The sequence below is a fragment of the Oncorhynchus masou genome, chromosome 32 (genome assembly GCF_036934945.1).
Source record: "Oncorhynchus masou masou isolate Uvic2021 chromosome 32, UVic_Omas_1.1, whole genome shotgun sequence".
Lineage (NCBI taxonomy): Eukaryota > Metazoa > Chordata > Actinopteri > Salmoniformes > Salmonidae > Oncorhynchus > Oncorhynchus masou.
The window spans coordinates 65,148,213-65,175,096 of record NC_088243.1 but is presented as its reverse complement, the minus strand read 5'-3'; the positions used below and the strand labels follow the sequence as shown (position 1 = coordinate 65,175,096).

The window sequence follows — 26,884 nt, the reverse complement described above, 5'->3', positions numbered from 1 at the left end:
GTGTGAGGGCAGTGACTGACAGCCCTCTGTTGAGGTAACGATGTAACTGTATGGTGTCATGGTTTGTTGTGTTGATTATGAAGGCTGCATGTTTGACGGCCCACCCTGGAGTCATCATTTCCAACGCTCATTGTATGTCCCCCTGTGCAAGAGTGCAGTCTGCAGATGAGGGTTGCCAACCTTCCCTGTTTGGCCTTGAGCGTTGTAGACTCATTGCAAGCCATTGCTCTTTTAGATTAAGGTAATGGTCATGAGTTTAACAAATTGGAATTTGGGTTCTGAAGGTACGATTTAGATTTCTAAAGGAGATTCCATTTCTATATGGACAATATTTTTTTAAATATCAAACATCTAATTTGATATTAAAATCTATGAGTATGGAAGTTTTAAGTTTTCATTTGTCTTTGTAGGATATTTGAGCTAAGAAAACTCTGGTTAAAGACTTTCAAGTCCCTAATTTAACTATCTTTGCCCAACCTATTCAATTACAGCATAATTACAGCAGATTGTCTTGCCATGCTGAGTGTGTGTCATTCAATCTGCTGTAGTTCAGTGCTCATATTTTTCCCTTTCTTCCCATGGAGGGAGAGAACACAATAGCTCCAGGATGTTTTTTTCTTCCAGGGGATATGGCTTCCCGGGGGATGGCAGCTCAAATCTGGGGGAACAAAAACACATCCATACTCGGCAGTGCTTTTGTCTCTCTTGACAGCGCCAGGGTACCAAAGGGGCCCTCCATAATGAATTGGATTAAATGGAAAAGTAAGAAGGGAAAGGCTCCCTCAAAGGAAAATGCTAATGCACATTGCAGGTACAGTTTGAACTTCAACCAGATCAAAGATTAATTGACAACAAAGATTAGTGATAAAAACGCTTTGTTGGAGGTGCTTTTTGGAAAATGGCTATGCTTGAGGGATAGTACTTAGTCATATGTTGTCTTAATATCAGCAACGTGGTATTCTAAGGCCATATTAGCGTCTAAATATTAGAAATAAAATAATTCAAATGCGCTTTGCAGACATTGTAGAGTGTATTGCGTGATTTTTAGACACAGACTAAAGTATTTCATTATAAACCTTAGTTCATAGTAGGGGGATAATTTAATCAGCACTCATGTTTATTCATAGGTTGCACCTCCGTCACTCAGTCGCGTCATGCCATTGTTATGAACGTTCTCAAGCCCCCCTCTACCGGCGGCGCCATAATGGTGCCCTAAATTGGTGATAAACCCAGTCATTCTGTTTTGTCTAAATTACACCATAGTGCCTGGAAATACAATTACATTGCTAAAGTAGTCAAGTATTTAGTAGGAAACAACTTTGCCAGCATTATCATGTTGTCAAATTTACTTTAGACAGATGGCAATGTTGTCATTAGCTAGCAAATGTTGTCAAAATTAACAACATTAGCTAGCTAAAATCCGTTGGCCTCAACCTCAATATTAGCTAGCTAGCTAACGTTGTACTGAATTTAAAGTCAATGTAGCGACATCAAAATTATGACAAAAGGTTTTCCTAATAGTTATTCGCGTCCTTTTGAATGTCGCTATATTTCCAAGCCACTGTAGTGCACTTTGGATGAAATCTTAATCTGCACTCTTTGACGATGCGTTGAGTGGAATGCTTAGTCAGGCATCAGTCCAAAACAAACACTCAAAACAATATTGTGACAAAACATGGAAGAATGCTTTTTTCGATTTCCCTCGATATGACCCTACGCATGAGAGAATGCCTTTTATGACTACATTTGAATGTATAAATGACTTTTATTATACAGCGCCACTGTTTTGATTTACTTTTTTTTTTATCAAGCTTTAGATTTCGGCGGGATAATGAGGAGATGGTGTCAGCATTAACACTATTAATCTCCTCACTAAGTGTCTCTCTCACTTTCTCTCTCTCTCAATTTCAATTTAAAAGGCTTTGTTGGCATGGGAAAACATGTTTACATTACCAAAGCAAGTGAAATAGATAATGAACAAAAGTGAAATAAACAATAAAAAATGAACAGCTAACATTACACTTACAAATGTTCCAAAGGAATAGACACATTTCAAATGTCATTATGGCTATATACAGTGGAGTAACTATGTGCAAACTGTTAATTAAAGTAGTTAAATACAAAAGTTAAATTAAATAAGCATAAATATGGGTTTTATCTGTCTCTGTGTCTCTGTCTCTCTCTGTCGCGCTGTCTCTCTCTGTCGCTCTCTCTCTTTTTCTGTCTCTCTCTCTCTTTCTGTCTCTCTCTGTCTTTCTGTCTCTGTCTTTCTCTTTGTCTCTCTCTCTTTGTCTCTCTCTCTTTGTAGCTCTCTCTTTGTCTCTCTCTCTTTGTCTCTCTCTCTCTCTCTCTGTCGCTCTCTCTTTGTCTTTTTCTCTCTCTCTGTCTCTCTCTCTGTGTCACTGAGCTTTCTAGCTCTTCTTTCTGTTACAAATACTTATTCCTGCGTAAGTAGCCATGGCTGAAATGATCTGACTGGCTGGAGGATCATATACTGTATGCTATAGGAAGAAGTTGACAAATGGTTTGCAACGCTGTTACAACACAGTCTGAAGCCATGTGCCACAGATTAAATGTAAAGTCTGATATTTTCGACTGGTCCAATGACAGAGATTCTAAACAGATTTCTGAGAGCTGTTTGTTTAACTATATTTATTGCATCAGTACTGTGTTTTTGTTCACATTCATTAGTATGGTCCAGAAGGCTGTTATGCAAGGCAGATTTCGAGTACTGCTCCTTATAACATACAACATCATGTTTTTGTGCAATACCAGAAATTGCAAATGTATGGCCCCCCTCAACGTTGTCAAATTATGCTTGGCTCATGTTGTATTGCCCTCAGGCTTAGCCACTCTCAAGGGCCCCAGGAGTACTGCCTCTCCTCAGTGAATTTTAAAGGTCACAACAGTCTGGCTCTCAGCAGAGAAAAAGCATTAACCTATGGCCTATTAAGAATATTGTTTTCCATCTATGCAGCCCTTTACATGCCTTTAAAGCAGCTCACAGTGGGGCAACAATAAACAACAAGCTGTTGTTGATGCCCTTGGTGCCTCTCAATACGCAGAGACCATTGATACTGGTATTCACCGATTCACCACTCCATGTTTTTCACTTTCCTTTCAATGGATCAACTATGCTTTACTTATACTTTAACCTTCACCTTAACCAATGAGAGCTGTATCAATAGCAGACACGGTGGCCATAGTCAGATCATGTAATGTCTTGGGACAACATTACCTTAAAAGGGCAACAAACAAAGACTACAGTTCCAGGAGGACCACACAATCTCTTTCTGAAATATGCCTTAGCTCACTGGGAGTGATTTAGAAATGCTTCATTAAGACTAGAAGAAATTTCAAAGCAACATGGGCATACTTTGTGTTATATTTTTAGGGGAAGAACAACGCAATTCTGTCCACATCCCAAAAAATTAATCTGATGTAAACACTTTGACAATTTGTGTGCTGCAAGATTAACCCTCCTGTTGTGTTTGTTTCATGTTAATTAATTCTGTGTTCCTGGTGCAAAATGACCTCCCCATTATAGCTGATTATAAATCCATAATAATAGATATATTATCACCTAATGTTGTGTTAGATCTTTTTATCATCTTAAGTTCTTGTGAACATTACAATTTTTGAACTTCTATTTGCTATTTATGGCCTGTAGGCCTCATTGAGCTGAGCTCATACAACTTGTTTTTGAGTTTAAAAAAAGCAGAATGATGTATGGATTATTTTGACTATAACAAATACTCAGATGAAACATATTGTGATATTTATCACAGACAAATTTGTGTCAAAGTTTAACAAGGACTCTCTCCTCCTCACCAGTGTCATGATCAAATATATGATCAAGAGCCTCACATACAGTATATCATTTGGTCATTGTGCTGCCACAGAATGAATTGTGAGCAAGGCCTCAAAAAAGCTTTATATACCAGAGCTGCGAGAAAAGTTCTATATATTATTGAAACCATGTTGCGATTGTTTGTGAGAATACCAACAGGTGTGGTCCTGTAGGGGAAAGATTCTATTGGGGAAAGGTTCTAGTGGGGGTTGCCATGGAAGTCAAGAAGGGGAGTGAGGTGTGTGTGCGCTCAAACACACATGCATGTGGAGGTCTGGGAGAGGAAGTGTGTCCATCTGATGAATGGGCGTGTGCCTAAAATACATTTTATACACTAATTGTTGTCTCACCCATTCATTTCTAATGACCGGTCATTTTTGACCAGGTGACACCACAGGTGTACAAAAGTTAAATAAAACACCCAAAATGTCAGGAAAATCATCAAAATGTATTTTGTGTGTTCAGATGCCCTGTGTGGACAAAGTCATGGAAACTTATGACAATCAGATTAAATTAACTACATTTTTCAGAGAGAGAGAGAAAAAAATATATATATATTTTCTGCTCAAAAAAATAAAGGGAACACTAAAATAACACATCCTAGATCTGAATGAATTAAATATTCTTATTAAATACTTTTTTCTTTACAAAGTTGAATGTGCTGACAACAAAATCACACAGAAATAATCAATGGAAATCAAATTTATCAACCCATGGAGGTCTGGATTTGGAGTCACACTCAAAATTAAAGTGGAAAACCACATTACAGGCTGATCCAACATTGATGTAATGCCCTTAAAACAAGTCAAAATGGGGCTCAGTACTATGTGTGGCCTCCACGTGCCTGTATGACCTCCCTACAATGCCTGGGCATGCTCCTGATGAGGTGGCGGATGGTCTTCTGAGGGATCTCCTCCCAGACCTGGACGAAAGCATCCGCCAACTCCTGGACAGTCTGTGGTGCAACGTGGCGTTGGTGGATGGAGCGAGACATGATGTCCCAGATGTGCTCAATTGGATTCAGGTCTGGGGAACGGGCGGGCCAGTCCATAGCATCATTGCCTTCCTCTTGCAGGAACTGCTGACACACTCCAGCCACATAATGTCTAGCATTGTCTTGCATTAGGAGGAACCCAGGGCCATTCGCACCAGCATATGGTCTCACAAGCGGTCTGAGGATCTCATCTCGGTACCTAATGGCAGTCAGGCTACCTCTGGCAAGCACATGGAGGGCTGTGCGGCCCCCCAAAGAAATGCCACCCCACACCATGACTGACCCACCGCCAAACCGGTCATGCTGGAGGATGTTGCAGGCAGCAGTAAGTTCTCCACGGCATCTCCAGACTCTGTCACGTCTGTCACATGTGCTCAGTGTGAACCTGCTTTCATCTGTGAAGAGCACAGGGCACCAGTGGCGAATTTGCCAATCTTGGTGTTCTCTGGCAAATGCCAAACGTCCTGTACGGTGTTGGGCTGTAAGCACAACCCCCACCTGTGGACGTCGGGCCCTCATACCACCCTCATGGAGTCTGTTTCTGACCGTTTGAGCAGACACATGCACATTTGTGGCCTGCTGGAGGTAATTTTGCAGGGCTCTGGCAGTTTTCCTCCTGCTCCTCCTTGCACAAAGGCGGAGGTAGCGGTCCTGCTGCTGGGTTGTTGCCCTCCTATGGACTCCTCCACGTCTCCTGATGTACTGGCCTGTCTCCTGGTAGCACCTCCATGCTCTGGACACTACACTGACAGACACAGCAAACTTTCTTGCCACAGCTCGCATTGATGTGTCATCCTGGATGAGCTGCACTACCTGAGCCTCTTGTGTGGGTTGTAGACTTCGTCTCATGCTACCACTAGAATGAAAGCACCGCCAGCATTCAAAAGTGACCAAAACATCAGCCAGGAAGCATAGGAACTGAGAAGTGGTCTGTGGTCACCACCTGCAGAACCACTCCTATATTGGGGGTGTCTTGCTAATTGCCTATAATTTCCACCTGTTGTCTATTCCATTTGCAGAACAGCATGTGAAATTTATTGTCAATCAGTGTTGCTTCCTAAGTGGACAGTTTGATTTCACAGAAGTGTGATTGACTTGGAGTTACATTGTGTTGTGTAAGTGTTCCCTTTATTTTTTTGAGTCGTGTATATATATATATATATATATATATATATATATATATATACAGTGGGGAGAACAATTATTTGATACACTGCAAATTAATTACTTTAAAATCATACAATATGATTTTCTGGATTTTTGTTTTAGATTCCGTCTCTCACAGTTGAAGTGTACCTGTGATAAAAATGACAGACCTCTACATGCTTTGTAAGTAGGAAAACTGGCAAAATTGGCAGTGAATCAAATACTTGTTCTCCCCACTGTATATATTATCTATATAGCCCTTCTTACATCAGCTGATATCTCAAAGTGCTGCACAGAAACCCAGCCTAACACCCAAAACAGCAAGCAATGCAGGTGTAGAAGCACAGTGGCTAGGAAAAACACCATAGAAAGGCCAAAACCTAGGAAGAAACCTAGAGAGGAACCAGGCTATGAGGGGTGGCCAGTCCTCTTCTGGCTGTGCCGGGTAGAACATTTGTAAATCGGTCAAATTTGACTGGAACACATCAGAAGGGTTAATGAATGAGGCCTTATGAATTGACAATTTATTACCCTCAATCACCCACTGTACGTGAGGACAGTGATCTGGGTAAAATTATGTTGATGAGTCTTGTTTAGCCAAGGGGAAGGCAAGTCCTGACTTGAACGTTAACTGTGAAAGACGTTGGTTAAATAGCCAGAGCCGCAATTGGAATTTGTCTCTGATTGTTAACTGCAGTCATACCACATCCCATTTAAATATTCATCATATGCATATTACACCCTGAAGAGCACCATTTCAAATTATAACTGCCCGTCCTTTAATTGCCAGAAAAATGCCACACAAGCTGGGGGATCTAAATTATGTTCCTCTTTTATAATTAATGAGGCAGATAGCAGTTTGACATTTACATTGTGCCTGGATGTAAATGAGTCTCGGATACGATTTTTCCAATGGTAGCACAGCCATTGTTATCCGTTTGGATTTGAGGTAAAGCGGCCTGGGTTAGAAAAGCATGGATGACGTGTGTTATGATTCTATGCCAATCAGGATTCGGGTTTAATCCGTTTTCGCAACTTTACCCTTGCAAAATCCTCCATGGTTTTGTTAGTGCTACCTTCCCAATGACACCAACCCTTTTTAGAGAGAAAGTGAAAGGGACTGAAAGGAAAGGAAGAGTCCAAATGTCAAATAGCCTTCAAACCGCACAGTACTGTAGGTATAGTCTGAGTGCACAGTTAAATTCATGTTTGTCCCAATGTACACTGCCTCTCTCCGAAAGCAGACAATCCGAACTTGTTAGGAATGTCAACAAGCTAGTTAGCTGTTTCTACAGTGGATATCATTATGTGTGTACATTAAGATGTTAGGTTGCTACATCTCCTAGCTTTTCACACATACAGTACACAGCGGAAAACACGTCCAACATGCTTCGTAATTCCATTGGGTAAAGATACACAGTATGGTATACAGTATGGGTACCACGTCCAAGTTTGAAAATAAGTACTGCAAACATGCCTTGGCTAAGAAGGGGGAGCGAATGCATGCAATCTCTGATGGGCTTTCCACATGTTACTATGTATATTAGCAGTTAGATGCCTGCCACTTGTATTCCATCAGTATCAGTGTGCTAAGTGGAGGACCCAGACTCTTTCATTAACATCTGCCCAGGCAGTTAAGGCAGGAACAGGCTGAATTAAAGTCTCCCGGACTCCTGACAAGATACCTTGTAAAAAAACTCAGGCTGAATGGTCAGAGGTCATAGAATCAGAGCCAGTGCCATTCCCATAGGGAACCCCTCCTGTAAATATATAAATCACGCGAAAGGCTGTGATCTCCAATTTATATGTCTTCTCCAGAGTACGTTTTTTGCCCCCTCCCTAACCACAAGAAATACGGCAGAGAATTTCCCACCGTAACCCCCTGAACTTCACGGCAAAGTCTCCCTCATTGAGGAGGGGGTGAGGAGGGGGTATATTGTGGACAGCGGGAAATCTGGAGACTCTGTCATTGACAGAACACCCCTTACACCCCGCCCACGTCTCCAGCCTTGGGCCACTGTAATTTGGGACTGATTTATTATCCAATTAGCGTTTGGCTTGTGAGTGGGTTATTGCCTTGCGTGTTTTTCATGTTCTACAATCTAGATGCAAATGTTAGCTAGTGTACCACCCAATCTCTCTCAACTCATGATTATACATTCCTCAATCAGAGAGAGGGGTAATGAAAAGTTATAATATTTGAACAGTCATCAAAAATATGATCTCATGACTGCATATGGACATGTAGAATTACAGTATCACTGACAGGTGTCTGGAAGTGAGGTAGATGTCTTGCCAAGATAAAGTGTTCCATATTGTTAGGAAATATGTAAATAGCATCAAGAAGTGACCTGTGGAACCTTTTGTTGAAAGTATTTTTATCCTTTTTATCCATTCAATATCAGATGTGTTACTCATTGCCATCTTCACAAAATCTCTCAATGCATTTGTACTAGCCATGAGTAAACATAGCTGATTTACATTGTCAGCCTCAATGATCTGTAAAATGTTATGCATAGGCTTAAAATGGCCACAACCAATTGGAAAATAGATCAAATGTATTCCCTGACATTAATATTCATGGTTTTAATGTGAAGTTACACAGACCATTAGCCCAGCATGCTAGTTAATAATTAAGAGGAAAGTAAAAGGGATATCTAGTCAGCTACTGTCCCAACGCTCTAACCACTGGTCTACCTGACCCCTAATTAGCGTAGGATTGGATGTGATCTCCTCTCGGGCCTGGGTTGTTGACATAAATTCATGTCAACACAACAGCGGTGGGTCCCACATGTCAAGTCAGCCATTAGAAAAAAAGATTTAAAACCCATTGTGTTTCTCCTTGGTTGATCTATCGGAGGGTGTTTAAATCAATGGCAAAGTGAATTTGTAAGAGCAGATTTGTACACACGTGGATTTATGCTTATTTTGATTACTACTACTGTAACAAAATAATGTCTGCTAGTACTACTACTACTACTACAGTACTACTGCTACGACTACTACTGCTACTACTAGGCCTATTACTACTACTACTACACGGTCTACTTCTACTACTACTACTACTACTACTACTACTAGGCCTACTACTACTAATACTCATACTACTACAGTACTACTACTACTACTGCTAGGCCTACTACTACCACTACTACTGCTACTACTAGGCCTACTACTACTACTACAAGGTCTACTACTACTACTAGGTCTACTACTACTACTACTACTACTACTACTAGGCCTACTACTACTAATACTACTACTACTACAGTACTACTACTACTAGGTCTACTACTACTACTACTACTACTACTACTACTACTACTACTACTGGTGCTACTACTGCTACTACTGCTACTAGACCTACCACTACTGCTACTACTACTACTACTAGTGCTACTACAGTATGACCACTACAGCTACTAATACTGCTACTACTACAGTGCTGCTGCTACTCCTACTAATACGACCACTACTGCAACTACTACTAGTATTACTACTATGACCATTACTACTACTACTACAACCATTACTACTACAACCATTACTACTACTACAGTACCACCACTACTATTATGACCACTATAACTACTACAGTATCACCACTACCACCACTACTACTACTACTACTACTACTACAACTACTATTACTATTTCCAATGGGCACACACTGGTTGAATCAATGTTGTTTCCACATCATTTCAATGAAATTACATTGAACCAACGTGGAATAGACGTTGAATTGACATCTGTGCCCAGTGGGTTACTAGTACCACTCCTACTATTACTACTATTAAATATTTTACTACTACTACTCAACACAATACAAGTAACAATACAAATAAAAAGTTACATGCAGAGCTAAATTCCCAAAGGGAGCTTCCTATTTGAGGACTCAGAGGGGTCCCAAATGTACAATAGTACTAAAAAGCTTGGATCCGTTCCCATTCACCTCTTTCTCTGGGAGCAATTAAAACAAGTGCTCAAAGCCCTGATCCAACTTGAGGCATTGCTGGATTGGCAACTTCAAAGGCTGACCTAAAAGCCTACAGCGAGATGGGCCTCAAATACCACCAGGCCCTCTGCAAATACCGCCAGACCTTCCGCTCCTCTGTTTCAGCATGAAACAGAGGAAGGGAAACACCCTCCGTCTTATCAAAGGACACTGAAAATAACACAACCATGACTGTCTGCCGTTGCATTAAATGTTTCCTTTCACTGCCGTTAAAGAGAGTAAAACGTTCATGGCTTTACAACAGACTTTACAGCGTTAACCCTGTGAGGAGAAAACGAGTGTAAAATGAGAAATGTTTTGGCTCCAAACATGTTAAATGACCACAGATGGGTTTACAATGTTCATAGAGGAATATATCCACACAAACTGTGGTCTTGGTACAGGGACAGTACTGGGTACCATAGTGTGGTTTATGATGCGGTGTCCATTTTAGGACACCCTCCTTCTCACATCAGCCTAGTCACACCTCACCCCTACACAAGTCAAGGATCACCCCTCCGGCTCATGTCTTAAGGATCTGTCAAGTCTCAACTCTTCATTAGTACCCCTGACTTAACTGTCCAGTAAATGTGAGTTGCTACCATACAAGATGTCACATTTCTTGCAATTCACACAACAGTGGGATACACTATGGCCATAATGATGGGCCTAGTACAGCCCTCTGGGGTACTCCCATCTAGATAGTGTGAGCTCATTGGAGGTTAGAAGGAAGGTCTTCAGCCAGGTCCTTCCTTTGTTGTATTATGGATTATGTTCCGTTGGCTTCGTTGGCATCACATGCTTCCATGCCACTCGGGACATTCTCCCACTGATTAAGGTAATTGCCTGCTCAACCACTTGCCCCCAGTGTGCCTAAATCCAGCCATGGCCGCCGACTCATCCATTTGTCTTTGGGTAATGAAATCCTGAGCAGTCGACGAGCCATGCCGTGGCAGGGCGCCTCATTTCAAGGGGTTATTAAGTAGGGAGTCATAGCGAGGGGCACAGGTTTCTGTTACACTCTTATCGCCGAGCCTCGTTAACCTGGGCCCTCTTCGGCTCTGCAGCACAGTTGCCAATGAGGTAATAACACTAAACCGATGAGACGACCGGTGGGACTCAACTGGGAGGGAGGAGGGAAGGGAGGGAAGAGGAAGTGGGAACAAAATAATTTATCTCAGACATCATCACTCAAGCATGCACATGTATGTGTACGTACATGCTGTGCCCCATCATAATCATCTGGAAGCTCTTGTTTTTTCAAGTGTTTCTTTGCTATGAAAGAGTCCCATATTGAAAGTTGGATAGTATAGGAACTTTATACACACTAAGTATGATAGTATTGCTGTGGGTCTTAAGACTGTTAAATATGGATCAAATGTAGGCCATGGGAGCTTTGATGGGTCAGTGCACTTTAACAAAAGTTCCTCAGGAAGTGTGACAGTAATGATAACTTTGGGATTCTGAGCAGATTATTACAGGAATTGTGAAGATCTGTTCCGTTGTCATGCATTGAAATGCGTGGCTTTCTTTTGCAAAATAACTATGAATTAACTGACTTATTTTCAAATAATTGTCAACGTATGGGACGCACTGTACTAGAAAGAATCATAGCAGGTGTATTTCTCTCCGGTAACTGGCATATTCTGTCTGATCACAAATCATCTGTGGGAACATGGCAGCTCTCAACACCAGACAACACAATACTTTGTAATGATGTAACTTTTGTAATGTGTTTAATTTTTGTGGATAATCTGCTCTACAGACAATCCACAGACTATCAGTAACATTTCAACTAGCTATTTACTAACCCTAATCTTAACCCTTACCCTAACCCTTATTCTAAACCTAACTAACCATAACCTCAGAAAGCAGTTTCTTATCAACAGATATCAACAGTTTGTTGATAGTATGACCATCTACAGCATCTACATGGGACTATCCGGACTATCCAAATCGAGTGTACCTAAACACTTAACCAAACAATTAACAGCATGAGGTTACTGATTGAAAGCACTTGAATAAGTATGTAGATTTGTTTTCATTCCCATCAACACACAATGCCCCATAATGACTAAATGAAAACATGTTTTTAGAAATGTTTGCTAATTTATTGAAAATGAAATGCAGAAATACTTAATTTACATAAGTATTCACACCCCCAAGTCAATACTTTGTAGAAGCACCTTTGGCAGCGATTATAGCTGTGAGTCTTTCTGGGTAAGTCTCTCAGAGCTTTCCACACTTGGATTGTACAACATTTGCTCATTTTGTTATTTTCTAAATTATTCAAACTCTGTCAAATTGGTTGTTGATCATTGCTTGACAACAATGTTTAGGTCTAGCCATTGATTTTCATGAACATTTAAGTCAACACTGTAACTCGGCCACCCAGGAACATACACTTTCTTCTTGGTAAGCAACACCAGTGAAGATTTGGCCTTGTGTTTTAGGTTATTGTCCTACTAAAAGGTTAATTCATTTCCCCGTGTCTGGTGGAAAGGAGACTGAACCAGGTTTTCTAAGATTTTGCCTGTGCCTCCAATACATTTATTTTTTATTCTGGAAAAACTCCCCAGTCCGGTGACAAGCATACTCATAACACGATACAGCCACCACTATGGTTGAAAAAAATGGAGAGTGATACTCAGTAATGTGTTGTATTGGATTTGCCCCAAACATAACACTTTGTATTCAGGACCAAAAATAAATTGCTTTGACAAATTCTTTGCAGTACAGGATGCATGTTTTGGAATATATTTTTTCTGTACAAGATTCATTCTTTTCACTCTGTCAATTAGGTTAGTATTGTGGAGTAACTACAATGTTGTTGTTCCAGCCTCAGTTGTCTCCTATCCCAACGATTAAACTCTGTAACTGTTTTAAAGTCACCATTGGCCTTATGGTGAAATCCCTGTGGTTTCCTTCCTCTCTGGCAACTAAGTTACGAAGGACGCCTGTATGTTTGTAGTGACTGGGTGTATTGATACACCTCCAAGTGTAGATTTCATCAAACGGTTGGCTAGGTACCCGGAGCTGCGTGATGGTCCAGGGTGAGACCCAATATTCAATGTCTGCTTTCTTCCATTTTTATCCATCTATCAATAGGTGCCCTTCCTTGCGAGGCATTGGAAAACCTCCCTAGCCTTTGTGGTTGAATCTGTGTTTGAAATTCACTACTCGAATGAGGGGCCTTACAGATAATTGTATGTGTGGGGTACAGAGATGTGTTAGTCATTCAAAAAGCATGTTAAACTCTATTATTGCACACAGTGAGTCCATGCAACTTATCATGTGACTTTTAAGAAAATGCTTACTCCCAAACTTATTTAGGCTTGCCATAACAAAGGGGTTGAATTATCATTGACTCAAGACATTTCAGCTTTTCATTTTTTATTAATTTGTAAAAACATAATTCCACTTTGAAGTTATGGGGTATTGAGTGTAGGCCAGGGACAAAATAACTACATTTAATCCATTTTAAATTCAGGCTGTAACACTACAAAATGTGGAAAAAAATCAAGGGGTGTGACTACTTTCTGAAGGAACTGTACATACTTCAACCTACATACACACAACCACACCTATACAGATAATACCCAGTGCACACAGGAGGGAGGGAACTTCCAGTTACTGTATCCAAAGGTCAACTGTAGGTGGCCGCACCTAGGAGGAGGATTCACGTCATTGAGGTGGTTCCCTAACAACATCTCTAAGATATTTTAGTAATCTAATGCGACATTCTGGGTGTAATATTCAGGCTACAAGGTAAGAACCAAACTAATGATGACAGTATAGTGAAATTTATGATGTATACAGTGGTGTAAAGTTCTTAAGTAAACATAATAAGTGCTACTCATTTTTTTGTGGTATCTGTACTTTACTATTTCTATTTTTGACAACTTTTACTTTTACTCCACTACATTCCTAAAGAAAATAATGTTCTTTTCACTTCTTACATTTTCCCTGACACCCAAAAGTACACGTTACATTTTGAATGCTTAGCAGGACAGTAACATTGTATAGTTCACACACTTATCAAGAGAACATCCCTGGTCATCCCTACTGCCTCTGATCTGACAGACTCACTAAACACATTTGTAAATTATGTCTGAGTGTTGATCCTGGCTATCCGTAAATTTAAAAAAACAAGAAAATAGTATTGTCTGGTTTGCTTACTATAAGACATTTTAAAAGATTTATACTTTTACTTTTATACTTAAGTACATTGAAATACATTTAGACTTTTACTCAGGTAGTATTTTACTGGCTTTTAATTTTACTTGGGTCATTTTCTTGTAAGGTGTCTTTACTTTTACTCAAGTATGAAATTTGGTACTTTTTCCACCACTGGATGAATAATGAAATGTATGTGATTCTAGTAATGGTTAGTACAAACAATGGAGTTGAATAACCTTATATGTTGGGCTATGATGGGTTATACAGCTGTACTAAGCTCATGAGACATAAATTATATTCTTCAAGATATTTATTTCAAATGACCAACTAAAAGCAGTAAATATTGCAGATTGTCACGTCTACTCCTTCTCCCTCCCTCCAGCACTCGACGTTGCCTGTCTACTAACCACCAATCTTGGCTTTATTATTATGTACACCTGTTCCCCATCATTACGCACACCTGGTCGTCATTCTCTCCTTGATTACTCCCCCTTTATTTTGCCCTCAGTTGTCTTCAGTCATTAGGTGTTATTGTTTTCTCTCACGTTCAGTACATGGCTCGTGTTTGATCTACTGTATTGGTTCTTTATTAAAAGCACCTTCTACACCTGTTTCCTGACTCCTGGCATATACTTTACACAGAAGAGTTTCAGTAGACTGTGTAAAGGAGAAGTACTGGAATGAGCTGCCACAGTTACAATCAATCAGTCATTCATGATCGTTACAATATGACCTGGGTTTATTGAAACGGGCGGCGGTTGCAACACTCATTGACCTTGGATCAATGATAGACAGAATCCACAGACACTGGAATAGGAGAAAACAATAGAACAATACAGTGGAAAATACTCAATATTCTGTAAATATAAATACACTCCCCATCCTATCTATTTGTACAGTGAAGCTAAAAGTTTTAATGTGTCTCTTGTGTGTCCAATAGAAATGAATGGTAAATAATGTAATGGATGTATTGTATTAGGCACATCATAATCTGAAATACAACAAAAACAAACTGCAAACATTTGACTACTTTAATACACTATAAGGGAATTTGTCCAAATACTTATAACACCTTCAAATGGAGGGAGAAAATACATAAAGTGCTTTAATTTATAAATCGTAAAACAGATATGTATGAAAAAGCACTCAAATAAAAGCTTCACTGTCCAAATAAATTAAAAGGTTTGTGTATAATTTGAGTGACCCCCCCATCATGATGTAAGCATTGGCCAGCTTTTTATTGTTGGTTTTCTCTAATTGTTTTTCAATCAATCACTTTGCACTACAACTATTGTATTTCATGAGCATTTTTGGTCTTTATATTTTTTTCTAAATGCTGGATGTCTTTGTTTAGGTACAATCAGTCTTGCTGGGGGAACAAGAGGAGGAGGAGGGGGCTAAGGACTTTAAGATGAGTCTCTCTGGGGAGCGTGACACTGACAGGTGGGAGGAAAGGTTGAGAGAGAGAGAGAGAGAGAGAGAGAGAGAGCGAGACTTAATTTATGCTTGCTTGTGAGTGTATCCATAACTTGAATTGTATGTTCTTGTATTAGTGACATGACATCATCATTGCTCAACAGAAATGATTAGTGTGTTTGTGTGTGTGTGTGTGTGAGTGAGTAAGTGATATGGAATCATGGTGTTTTATTCCTACAGTGTGGACCATGGTGGAGAGTGCTGTTTGAAATCCGATCTTAAGAAATGTGAGTGTTGACTAGGGTTGCAAAGCCACCGATAATTTATTCAGTAATTTTGGTAATTAACAGAAAATATATTGAAATCTATTGTTTTTTCATATATAGTATTCATTGTTTATATCTGTGTCAATATTGTCCATGATTCTCTAGTGGATAGACCAGGTTCAAGAGAAAATAGGCTAATTAATGAAAAAAAGCATCAAATCAACATTGGCATTATCTTCAATGAACTTCCAACTATTGACTTTGTTCACAATTTTGTGAACCAGTTTGTCGCCATATTGACCTAGTAAAAGACATGTAATATATAAAGGATATCTCATGCTGAAACTCTCATATTTAACACCAGGGGTATTCATGAACCTGATGGTTTATTTTTAGGATAATGTTTTACAGCTATGTCATTCTCTTTTTTTACCATCTTATTTGATTCATTTATATCTTTTACATGTGATACAGTCACACAGAGGGCCAGAGATAATTCCAGAACAACTGATTGAACTAGTTGGTCCAGTCAGATTGAAACTCTCATTCTATGGAACCATAGATCCAAACCACCAACATCCCACTAAATATAACTAGAATGATGCCGTCAACTCTGTAGCTGGCACTGTTGGTGAACTGCTTCCTGTAGACTGATGTAGAATTAGGAACGGGAACAAACATTCTCTAATGTTGATTTAAGTGATAGAAGAAAAGTGTTCTGAAAGCAACAATTGGGCTCCAGTTCAATGTCTGACAATCACTGACGACACCATGTAGCTGGAGAACAGTAAACAGTGTTGGTTGGCTCTATTGATGTCATGTTGTCTTGGTCTCCCCCATCAGATGCCTCTGATCTCACACTGGACCCAAACACAGCATTCAGAGAGCTTACTCTGTCTGAGCAGAACAGGAAGGTGACAAAGGTGAGAGACGAGCAGCCGTATGCTGATCACCCAGAGAGATTTGACTTCTGCAGACAGGTGCTTTGTAGAGAGGGTCTGACTGGGCGCTGTTACTGGGAGGTAGAGTGGAGTGGGGAAGGGGCTGATATAGCAGTGACATATAAAGGAATCAACAGGATAGGTGATGGTAATGACTGTGATCTTGGATTCAATATCAAGTCCTGGAGTGTGCACTGCTCTGATGATGGTTACAATGCCTGGCACAATGACGAGAGAATTGCCATACCTGTCCCCTCCTCCTCCCACTCAAACAGAGTAGGAGTGTATCTGGACTGGCCCGCTGGCACTCTGTCCTTCTACAGCGTCTCCTCTGATGCACTGATCCGTGTGCACACATTCCACTCCACATTCACTGAGCCTCTCTACCCAGGATTTGGAATTTGGGCGACTGGCTCCTCAGTGACCCTGTGTCAGGTAGAATAGCCTCCTGTTTCCTGGAGGAACAACAGGGAAGTCACACTCCAGTTCAAACACCTGTAGGCATGACAGAACACACACTTTCAGAAAAAAAGGGTATGGTTAGGGTATGATATTGTTCCCTGTGGTACAAATATCAACATACACCATTATGTACTTATGTACACATAGTAATCTAGTACAATGGTACATTTTTGTACCAAATATTTTGAATATAAAAGTACAATCATTGGAGGTGTAGCTTATTGGGGGAGTGGCTTTCAATTAGTTATTTTTGGCCCCCCTTGAGTGGAAGTGTTGTACCAGTGGTCCATGGCTATGTTAATTTGAGTTCGAGCATATCTGCTGCTCGTTTTGAAGTATTTTCAAGACGTATATACATATGTAAGAGCATGTGACATGTGACAATAAAGAGCTGTAAATAATATTATAGTGACATTAACCCAACATTGAGCCACCTTGTCAAAAGGGGGATGGTGGAAAGTGTACATGTGAGAGACCTGGTATAGAAAATAGGTATATTTATTATAAATAATTTGGTGGGTGCTTATACCTTATTTGTCTTATACACATGTGGGAATTAGAAATGAGATGTTCTGCATATCACAATTCCATCAATCATCAACAGCGACCCTGGAGCAATTAGGGTTAAGTGCTTTGCTCAAGGGCCTTGTTGGCTTGGGGATTCGAACTAGCAATGTTTCTGTTCCTGGCCCAACACTCTAACCTCCAGGCTACAGTACCTGACACCACCATTGTTTTCTGACATCCCAGGTTTTGGCACTTAAAATGAACAAAAAGCTTTGTCACTGAGGTTGTACCTTAAAAAGGAACATTTGTACCTTTTTGGCTCTTTTAATGTGCGGACTGCAAGGGTACTGTTATGTGCCTATAACATAACTAATGAGTAATAACAGGATACCACTAGAGTGACAAGCGTTTCTACCCCTTTAAGTACAATAAGGTATCTTTTTTTCTGAGAGTACAGAGACATGTTTTTAAATTAATGTTTTTTTTTATATTGTTTTAATTCCTTGGTGTTTGTAAATATTGCCATCGGTAGAACACATATTTGTCAAAATGTCCACACAACAATCCTGTATGCAATTTAAACAGATGAAAGAAGATGTGTTCATTTGCATTTACAAGAATATGGCTTTTCAATAAATGAAGTCCTTCATACCTACAGTACCTACCTACCTACCTGTCTACCAATGGTTTAGACTATGATTGAAGTGTCTTGTCAGTGAATGTGATTTAGTATGAATATTTTTGATGATGCCTCTTGGCCAGGGCTCCACACAGCAATAGATTATTTGAATGAAACTCACATGAACCAGGTATCCATCCAGCCTTTTTACACAAGTAAAGTACATGATAGATAAAAAAATGTCACGGCAGGCCAAATAGGAATAGCTAATTTGTTGGTAAACTTTCCAAATGTCAACAAAACAAAATACTCTAGACAAGGTTGGATCTTTTTGTGTCGGTAAAACTAGTTATGCGAGAAATGGTGAAGGAAATGCCTTTATGCACAAATATTTATAGAATAATCATCGTATCGAAGTAAACTTTGAGTCACATGATGATATGGTGTGTTGTCCTCCCACTGGGACTCGGAAAGCATGCAGTTTATTAGGCTACAGATTAAATATATTCTGATGAACTTCACAGGGTGCGGAAGTGCACGGTGATTAGCTTGATGCTCTTTTCCAATACATATCAAGAGTTTATTCTGGAGACACCAAAATCGATGCTTGGCTGAAGTTTGACAAATACAAATAATCTTGCTCTTTTGTCCATAATAATCTCATCATGTAGTAGTCTACACCTGCACTATATCTGCGAGCTGTTGACATGTGAGCACGTGCCAAGATCAGAGTGGACACATTCGCTATGTAACGTCATTTTTAAACACAAAATCTATATTTATGCGTATTATGTCATCACGCTGTCACGCCTTGGTCTTAGTATTTTGTGTTTTAGATAATTAGTTGGTCAGGCCAGGGTGTGACATGGGTTTATGTTATTGTGTTGTCGTATTGGGGTTTTTGTAGGCATTGGGATTGTGGTTGATTAGGGGTGTGTTTAGTTTAGGTTTGGCTGCCTGAGGCGGTTCTCAATCAGAGTCAGGTGATTCTTGTTGTCTCTGATGGGGAACCGTATTTAGGTAGCCTGGGTTTCACTGTGTATTTCGTGGGTGATTGTTCCTGTCTCTGTGTAGTTTCACCAGATAGGCTGTAATTAGGTTTCACGGTCCGTTTTGTATTTTGTATCAGTTATTTCATGTACCGCGATTCATTCATTAAAAACATGAGTAAACACCACGCTGCATTTCGGTCCGACTTTCTTGCGACAAACGAAGAACGCCGTTACACACACAAAGCCCTTTATATGCAACAAGTGGGAAAATGTACATATTATTTTATGCAGATCTGTCGCCAATTGGATGAAAACCTAGCTAGGGAAAGAGATTACTTTAGTCTACAATACCACCAGCTGGTGGACATTTGATTTACTCAACACTTTCTCAACTGACTGGATCCAGTTTGGTCCTATGGCCGAGCCATAAAAACATGACTGTTAAGGGAGCAGAATTAAAGGGGGCTAAACTTACTGATTTGGCCTTGTTTTCAAGATTGCTCATTAAGAAATACCGCGGCCATGACTGAAGACAAAAGAGAGTTTTCTTGGGGTGTGGTTTGATGCGGATGTTTGTTGGGTGTGTTTTTGCCATTCAATCACAACACACAAGGGCGCAGTAGTTGGTATTGTGACCGCGAGGTAAGCTAAGAAGTAAGCTAGCTTTGATATGGAGAGATTTTTTGAAGTTGCGGTCCCTTCTCCCCTGACTGACTCACAATCTCAAGATGGTTAGCTAATTCAGTTCTATGTGTAGGCTAAAGCCTGTGCTGACCTTATGTTTAGCCAAGCTGACAGTGACAGCAGCTAGCTAGCATAGCTTGGGGATAGCTGCAGCTGGCTAGCCTATCTATTCTGAACAAAAATATAAACACAACATGCAACAATTTCAAATATTTTACTGAGTTACCGTTCATATATGGAAATCAGTCAATTTAAATATTCATTAGGGCCTAATCTATGGATTCCATATGACTGGGAATACATATATGCATATGAGGTGATGGCGGCAGATGACTGGCACAACAATGGGCCTCGATAAAATGCAATTGTGTTCATTGTCCGTAGTTTATGCCTACCCATGCCATAACCCGCACCATTATTATAGGGCACTCTGTTCACAACGTTGACATCAGCAAATCGTTCACCCACACAACACCATACACGTGGTCTGCGGTTGTTAGCCCGGTTAGACGTACTTCCAAATTCTCTAAAATGACATTGGAGGCGGCTTAGGGTAGAGGAATTAACATTCAATTCTCTGGCAAGCGCTCTGGGGAACATTCCTTCAGTCAGCATGCCAATTGCACACTCCCTCAAAACATGAGACATCTGTGGCATTGTGTTGTCTGACAAAACTGCACTTTATAGAGTGGTCTTTTATTGTCCCCAGGACAAGGTGTGCCTATGGAACATTTCTTGGATCTTTTATTTCAGCTCATGAAACATGGGACCAACACTTTCCATGTTGCGTTTTATATTTTTGTTCAGTGTAGCTAGGCAATATAGCTCTGTCACAGCTATGCCAAGATAGCAAGAACCAGCGCCTGGAATGTGTTTCATGACACTCGTTCTACAGCACCTTGCTACAAAAGTTACTTGCAACTTAGTTTCAACATTTCATCATGTCATGTAAAGACATGTTACCATGGAAACTAACTGCAAGTTCAATCCCCCGGTCTTCAGTCAGCTGAGCTGTCCTACAACACACTATTCTATAACGGGCTAGTTTTGTCTCGTCTCTCATTATGTCCGCAGTTATACTGTGTCTATCCCAGAACTACTAATATCCCTACTGGTGTAGGCGACAGTACGTGTGGATGCGATTGTTCATCTTACAAAGACAAAACATTTTCTGCTATGAATATCATATTGTTGTGCTTATAAAGACAGTAGGCCTGCACTTTACCTAGCAAATGAAAATAAATTGTGTGTAGAGTACAACTTGAGCTGTCTAACCAGAACTAAAATAGCTTTCTATCGTCTACTGTCTAACTACACACAGACATGCACAGCTCTCTGGGTGAGGTTCTGTCTTCAAGTCTACAGTGGGTGATGAAGTCCATTCCATCTATGTGATGTATTACTGGTTATGGACAGGTGCAGGAGGAAGCTTTGAATAGGTCAGTAGCCTACAGTGTAATATGAGGAGTACAACTGCTAAACTTATGTAAATATTCTAAACAGTGTTAACTTGATAACTATCAAATGTAACAGTTCCATGTAGAACTAGATGGTTTTCCATGATGAAAAATGTTGTGACTTGCTGCAACTCTGAAAGTATTTCCGGGGTAGTGGAAGAAGTTAAAAACGTTTTATGTGAGGTCCTGAAATATATGAGAGTTACACATGAACTCTTGAAATATAACAGAGTTAAACATATACAAATATCTGATCTGATTACTTTGACAGACTCTATCAACTGTATTACTTTTGACTGTGGGCAGTATGTCACCACAAATAACTACACTAAGATTACTACACTTATACTCATAAGGAATTAGAAAGATTTTAGACTCATTTTGGGAGAGAAATGTGATGGTGTATCTAGTGGAAGAAGTTTGTTTTTACATTTTTTTGTGGTAGTAGGAGTTTTGAAAAGTTTTACTTGAGCGAAGTAGCAAAATATTGTCAAAGTAGTTTTATTCTCATTGTACTTTTTTTTAACTCTGTTTATTAAGTTTTACACACACACAGACAAGACAAAGCAATATAAATAATATACTCAACTAGAAAAAAAAGAAAAAAAATAGCTTTAAAGATACCATACTTTAGACAAGTTAAACACACCAGGCAGAAGGCTACAGAGGTTAAAGGGCAATCTATAGTACAGGGACAGAGCAAACACCTCACCATTGTTCCTGTAAACAGTCAAGGGATAAGGGTGGAGAAATGCAACCACTCACAGACAGTCATGGCCACAGACCGACCATCCACTGGACCAAAAATAAAGTTTACAATGCTTTAAAATAAAAAATATATAATGATTATTCATGTAGGCGTGAACAAAATTTAAAAATAACTGGGAAAAACAAGCTCACACTTCAGTCTCTGCCCGGGCAAGATGAACAAGGCATCCTTGGATCACAATCAATAAGCACATGGACCTTAATGCCCCCCCAGCAAAAACACAGAGAGAAGCTCCTCCAACCCTTAAGTCACAGGGGGGTCAAATACAGACTTATTTTAGTTTAATTGGAATGCCATCAGAGGATGGACTGTTTAAAGTAAGACCGGAATGGAGCCCAAGCCTCATTAAACAGTTTGGGGTTCCCACGTGAATTGAATTGAATTTTTTCTAGTTTCAGAGAGCACAACACATCTCTCACCCAATATTTATAAGATGGGGGAGCTGCCATCTTCCAGTTCTGTAGTATTAGCCATCTAGCTAAAAGAGTTGTATAAGCAACAGTGTCCGACTGGATTCTTGATAGGGGGGTACCCATGGGCAGTACTCCAAAAAGGGCTGGAAGGGGAGACGGATCTATAACAGTGTCATATATATCAGAGAAACATTTAAATATTAATTCCCAGAAACCTGACAGTTTATGACAGCCCCCTAAAAGAGGACGAGTGCACCCTGTGCAGCACAGATTCCCAGGCGTCTTCCCCAAGGTCCTCCAAATCCTTTTCCCATCGAGTCTTTAAAGGCACCAAAGAAGGGTTCTGTAAGTCATGAATGATTGCATATACATCTGAAATTGCGCCCCTAGGAAGCTTGTTCAACTCCAAGATTCTCTCTATAGCTGTATTCGCAGGCCTATCTATTGGGAAATCCGGTTGTGTTAGCTCTGACAAAGTTTCTAGTCTGGAGATAGCGGAAAAAGTGGGATTGGGGGAGATTGAACTTTTCCTGCAGCTGAGAAAAAGAGGCAAATGTATCATCAAAGAATAATTGGGCTAACGAGGAGAGGCCTAAGTGAGTGCCAAATGCCAAAAGCCCCATCATTCATAGATGGAGGAAATAAAATGTTCTGATTGATTGGGCATGATAGAGAAAAGCCTCGGAGGCTAAAGGCTAAACGGAACTGATTCCAAATTTTAAGAGACTGCTTTACAATTGGGTTGACACACCTTTTGCCTAGGGACACTGTGAGAGACGAGCACAACACAGAGGAAAGTGCTGCAGGTTTACACGATTCAGACTCCATCTGGACCCAGAGGGGTCTAGGGCCAGTAGGATCAGTCTGCAGCCAGTACAGAACGGATCTGAAATTTGCAGCCCAGTAGTATGTCTGAAAATTTGGTAGAGCTAAACCCCCCAATGACCTAGGCTTCTGTAAATGTTTTCTACCAATCCGTGGTACCTTGCCATCCCAAATAAAATGCATGAATGTTTGATCCAGTGAAATAAAAAAGGATTTTGGAATAAAAATGGGTAAACATTGAAATAAATATAAAAATTTGGGCAACACATTCATTTTAATGACATTAATCCTTCCGATAAGAGAAAGGGGTAGTGAATTCCAAAAAGTAAAAGATTGTTTCAAGCTGTCTGCTAGAGCAACAAAGTTTTCCTGAAACAAATTTGAATATTTCCTTGTCACTTTTACTCCCAAGTAGGTGAATCGATCCCGGACAATCCTAAACTGGGAACTTGTAAAAGAGCACTTTAAAGCAGCCTTGTTTACCGGAAAAAGCTCACTCTTGCGGAGATTCAGCTTGTACCCTGAGATTGATCCAAACTTTTTCAGAACAGATAGGGCATGTGGCAATGAGGTATCGGGGTTGGAGATAAACAAAAGGAGGTCGTCAGCATATAGCGAGACTTTCTGCTCCCAGCCCGCCCTGATTATACCTTGAATGGCATCATTAGAGCGTAGTGCAATGGCGAGAGGCTCGATTGCCAAAGCAAATAACAAAGGGGAGAGTGGACAACCCTGTCTGAATCCGCGGTGCAAGGGAAAATAGTCAGAGGACAAGTTATTAGTCCGTACCGAAGCCATGGGTGAAAAATAAAGAATCTTTATCCACGCAATGAATTTGGGGCCAAAGCCATATCTATAAAGGGCAGCTGTTAGGTAATCCCACTCAACGCGGTCAAACGCTTTTTCGGCATCAAGTGAGACCACCACCTCCGGGTCCTCCGACGCTGGGGAGTACAGTATATTCATAAGGCGCCTAATATTGAAAAATAAATGCCTATTTCTCACAAAGCCAGTCTGGTCAGAGTGTATTACTTGGTGCAGCAAGCATTCCATACGGATGGCTAGAAGCTTAGCTAGGATTTTGTAATCACAGTTTAAAAGCGAGATTGGGCGATAGGATCCACATTCCAGGGGGTCTTTGTTTTTCTTTAGTAGTAATGAAATTGAAGCCTGATAAAAACTAGGCGGTAGCTTTGAAGTATTAAGGCACTCTGCAAATAGTCGAGACAAGAATGGGCAAAGCAGACCAGAAAACGTCCTGTAAAATTCGGTTGGAAAACCGTCCGGACCCGGTGATTTACCACTTTTCATTGCGGACACTGCTGTTGCAATCTCCTCAAGCGTAAATTCTTCTTCTAGACAGTCATGGGAGTCTGTATCAATTGAAGGCATATTCAAGCCATTAAAGAAGGAGTCAATCAGCAAAGGGTCTTGAGGGGATTCAGAGGTGTATAGCGCAGAGTAAAATTGTTTAAATTGATCATTGCACTCTTTATGTATAACTGTGGTGGCACCAGACGGGGTCCTTATTTCTGGGATTAAACGTGAGGCCTCAGATTTACGGATCTGATGCACAAGGAGTTTACTGGCCTTGTTGCCTTGTTCGTAGACTTTGTATCGAGCTCGCAAGAGTAACTGTTCAGCTTGCCTGGTAGAAAGCTCATCAAATTCAGATTGGAGTAGTTGGCGCTCTTTATGCAGATCAGAGGAAGGATCCGTAGCATATTTCTCATCCAATGTGGCTATGGACTCGCTCAGGTCCCGAAGAAGCTGGGAGCGAACTCTGTTTTGGTTGGCTGTATAAGAAATAATTTGGCCACGTAGGTATGTTTTGAGAGACTCCCATATGGTCGAGCAGGACATACCTGGTGTTGAATTAGTTTCTAGGAATAAGGTGTTTTCAGAAGAAATGAAATTGACAAACTGGGGTTGAGACGCCATTGATAACACATAGGAGGTCGCTGGGGAAACTCTAGTTCAAGCACTAATGGTGAATGGTCAGAGATAACAATACTCTCGTAAGTACACTGCCGAAGGATAGGCAGAAGTTTTTTGTCCAAAAAGAAGTAATCAATCCGGGAGTATGTTTGCTGAACATGAGAATAAAAGGAATACTGTCTATCTATAGGATGTAGGAAACGCCAAGCCTCAAACATAGCATATTTCTGAAGAAAGGATTGAATAAGTAGGGCACATTTAGATGGGCCTGTATTTCTTTGTGAGGACTTGTCAAGAACTGGGGACATTTTACAGTTGATTCATTTTACTTTTTAAGCCTTTACGTGCACAAGGTGATGGCTGGATTCGTCACATATGGTGGGATTCAGTCACCTTGGTCACATATGGTGGGATCCAGTCACCTTAGTCACATACTGTGGGATCCAGTCACCTTAGTCACATATGGTGGGATCCAGTCGCCGCAGGGCAAAGCTACATAGATTGTGTATGCGATGGTGTACGATCCAATGTTCCAGCATTGAGGACTAGTGGGGCTGGCTGCTGGCCTGAGGAAGACATGGTCAACGCAGTTGGTCAGGTCCCCGATGTTGGTGTGAGTGGACCGACGCCTACCTGCCGAGTCTCCGCTGGAGAAGCTCTATAGAGTACAGAGGTCAAGAGGTCAGGCCTTACTCCAGGGGGAGAAAACTTAAATGTCTCCTTGTCTTCTGTACTCTATTATAACAGTTGGCATATTCTATAGTGGTAGTCTGAGTATAGTCATTTCTGATTGTAGCGTGGGGCAGTTATATACATATTATTACTTAAAATATTTGATCTATCTTTTTTCACCTTTATTTAACCAGGTAGGCAAGTTGAGAACAAGTTCTCATTTACAATTGCGACCTGGCCAAGATAAAGCAAAGCAGTTCGACACATAGAACAACACAGAGTTAAACATGGAGTAAAACAAACATACAGTCAATAATACAGTAGAAAAATAAGTCTATATACAATGTGAGCAAATTAGGTACGATAAGGGAGGTAAAGGCAAAGAAAGGCCATGGTGGCAAAGGAATACAATATAGCAAGTAAAACATTGGAATGGTAGATTTGCAGTGGAAGAATGTGTAAAGTAGAAATAGAAATAATGGGGTGCAAAGGAGAAAAATAAATAAATACAGTAGAGGAAGATGTAGTTGTTTGGGCTATTTACAGATGGGCTATGTACAGGTGCAGTGATCTGTGAGCTGCTCTGACAGCTGGTGCTTAAAGCTAGTGAGGGAGATAAGTGTTTCCAGTTTCAGAGATTGTTGTAGTTCGTTCCAGTCATTGGCAGCAGAGAACTGGAAGGAGAGGCGGCCAAAGGAGGAATTGGCTTTGGGGGTGACCAGAGAGATATACCTGGTGGAGCGCGTGTAACAGGTGGGTG

At 40.4% G+C, this 26,884-nt stretch overlaps 1 protein-coding gene across 1 annotated transcript; it reads left to right on the top strand.

The window, feature by feature from the left end:
• The first annotated feature begins 13,625 nt into the window (after nt 1-13,625).
• Nucleotides 13,626-19,551, top strand: LOC135526472 (stonustoxin subunit beta-like). The gene is made up of 4 exons (XM_064954870.1): nt 13,626-13,752; nt 15,518-15,606; nt 15,820-15,866; nt 16,689-19,551. Exons 2-4 carry the CDS (start codon nt 15,575-15,577, stop codon nt 17,228-17,230), a joined length of 621 nt encoding a protein of 206 aa, XP_064810942.1. The 5' UTR covers nt 13,626-13,752; nt 15,518-15,574; the 3' UTR covers nt 17,231-19,551.
• Nucleotides 19,552-26,884: the final 7,333 nt, after the last annotated feature.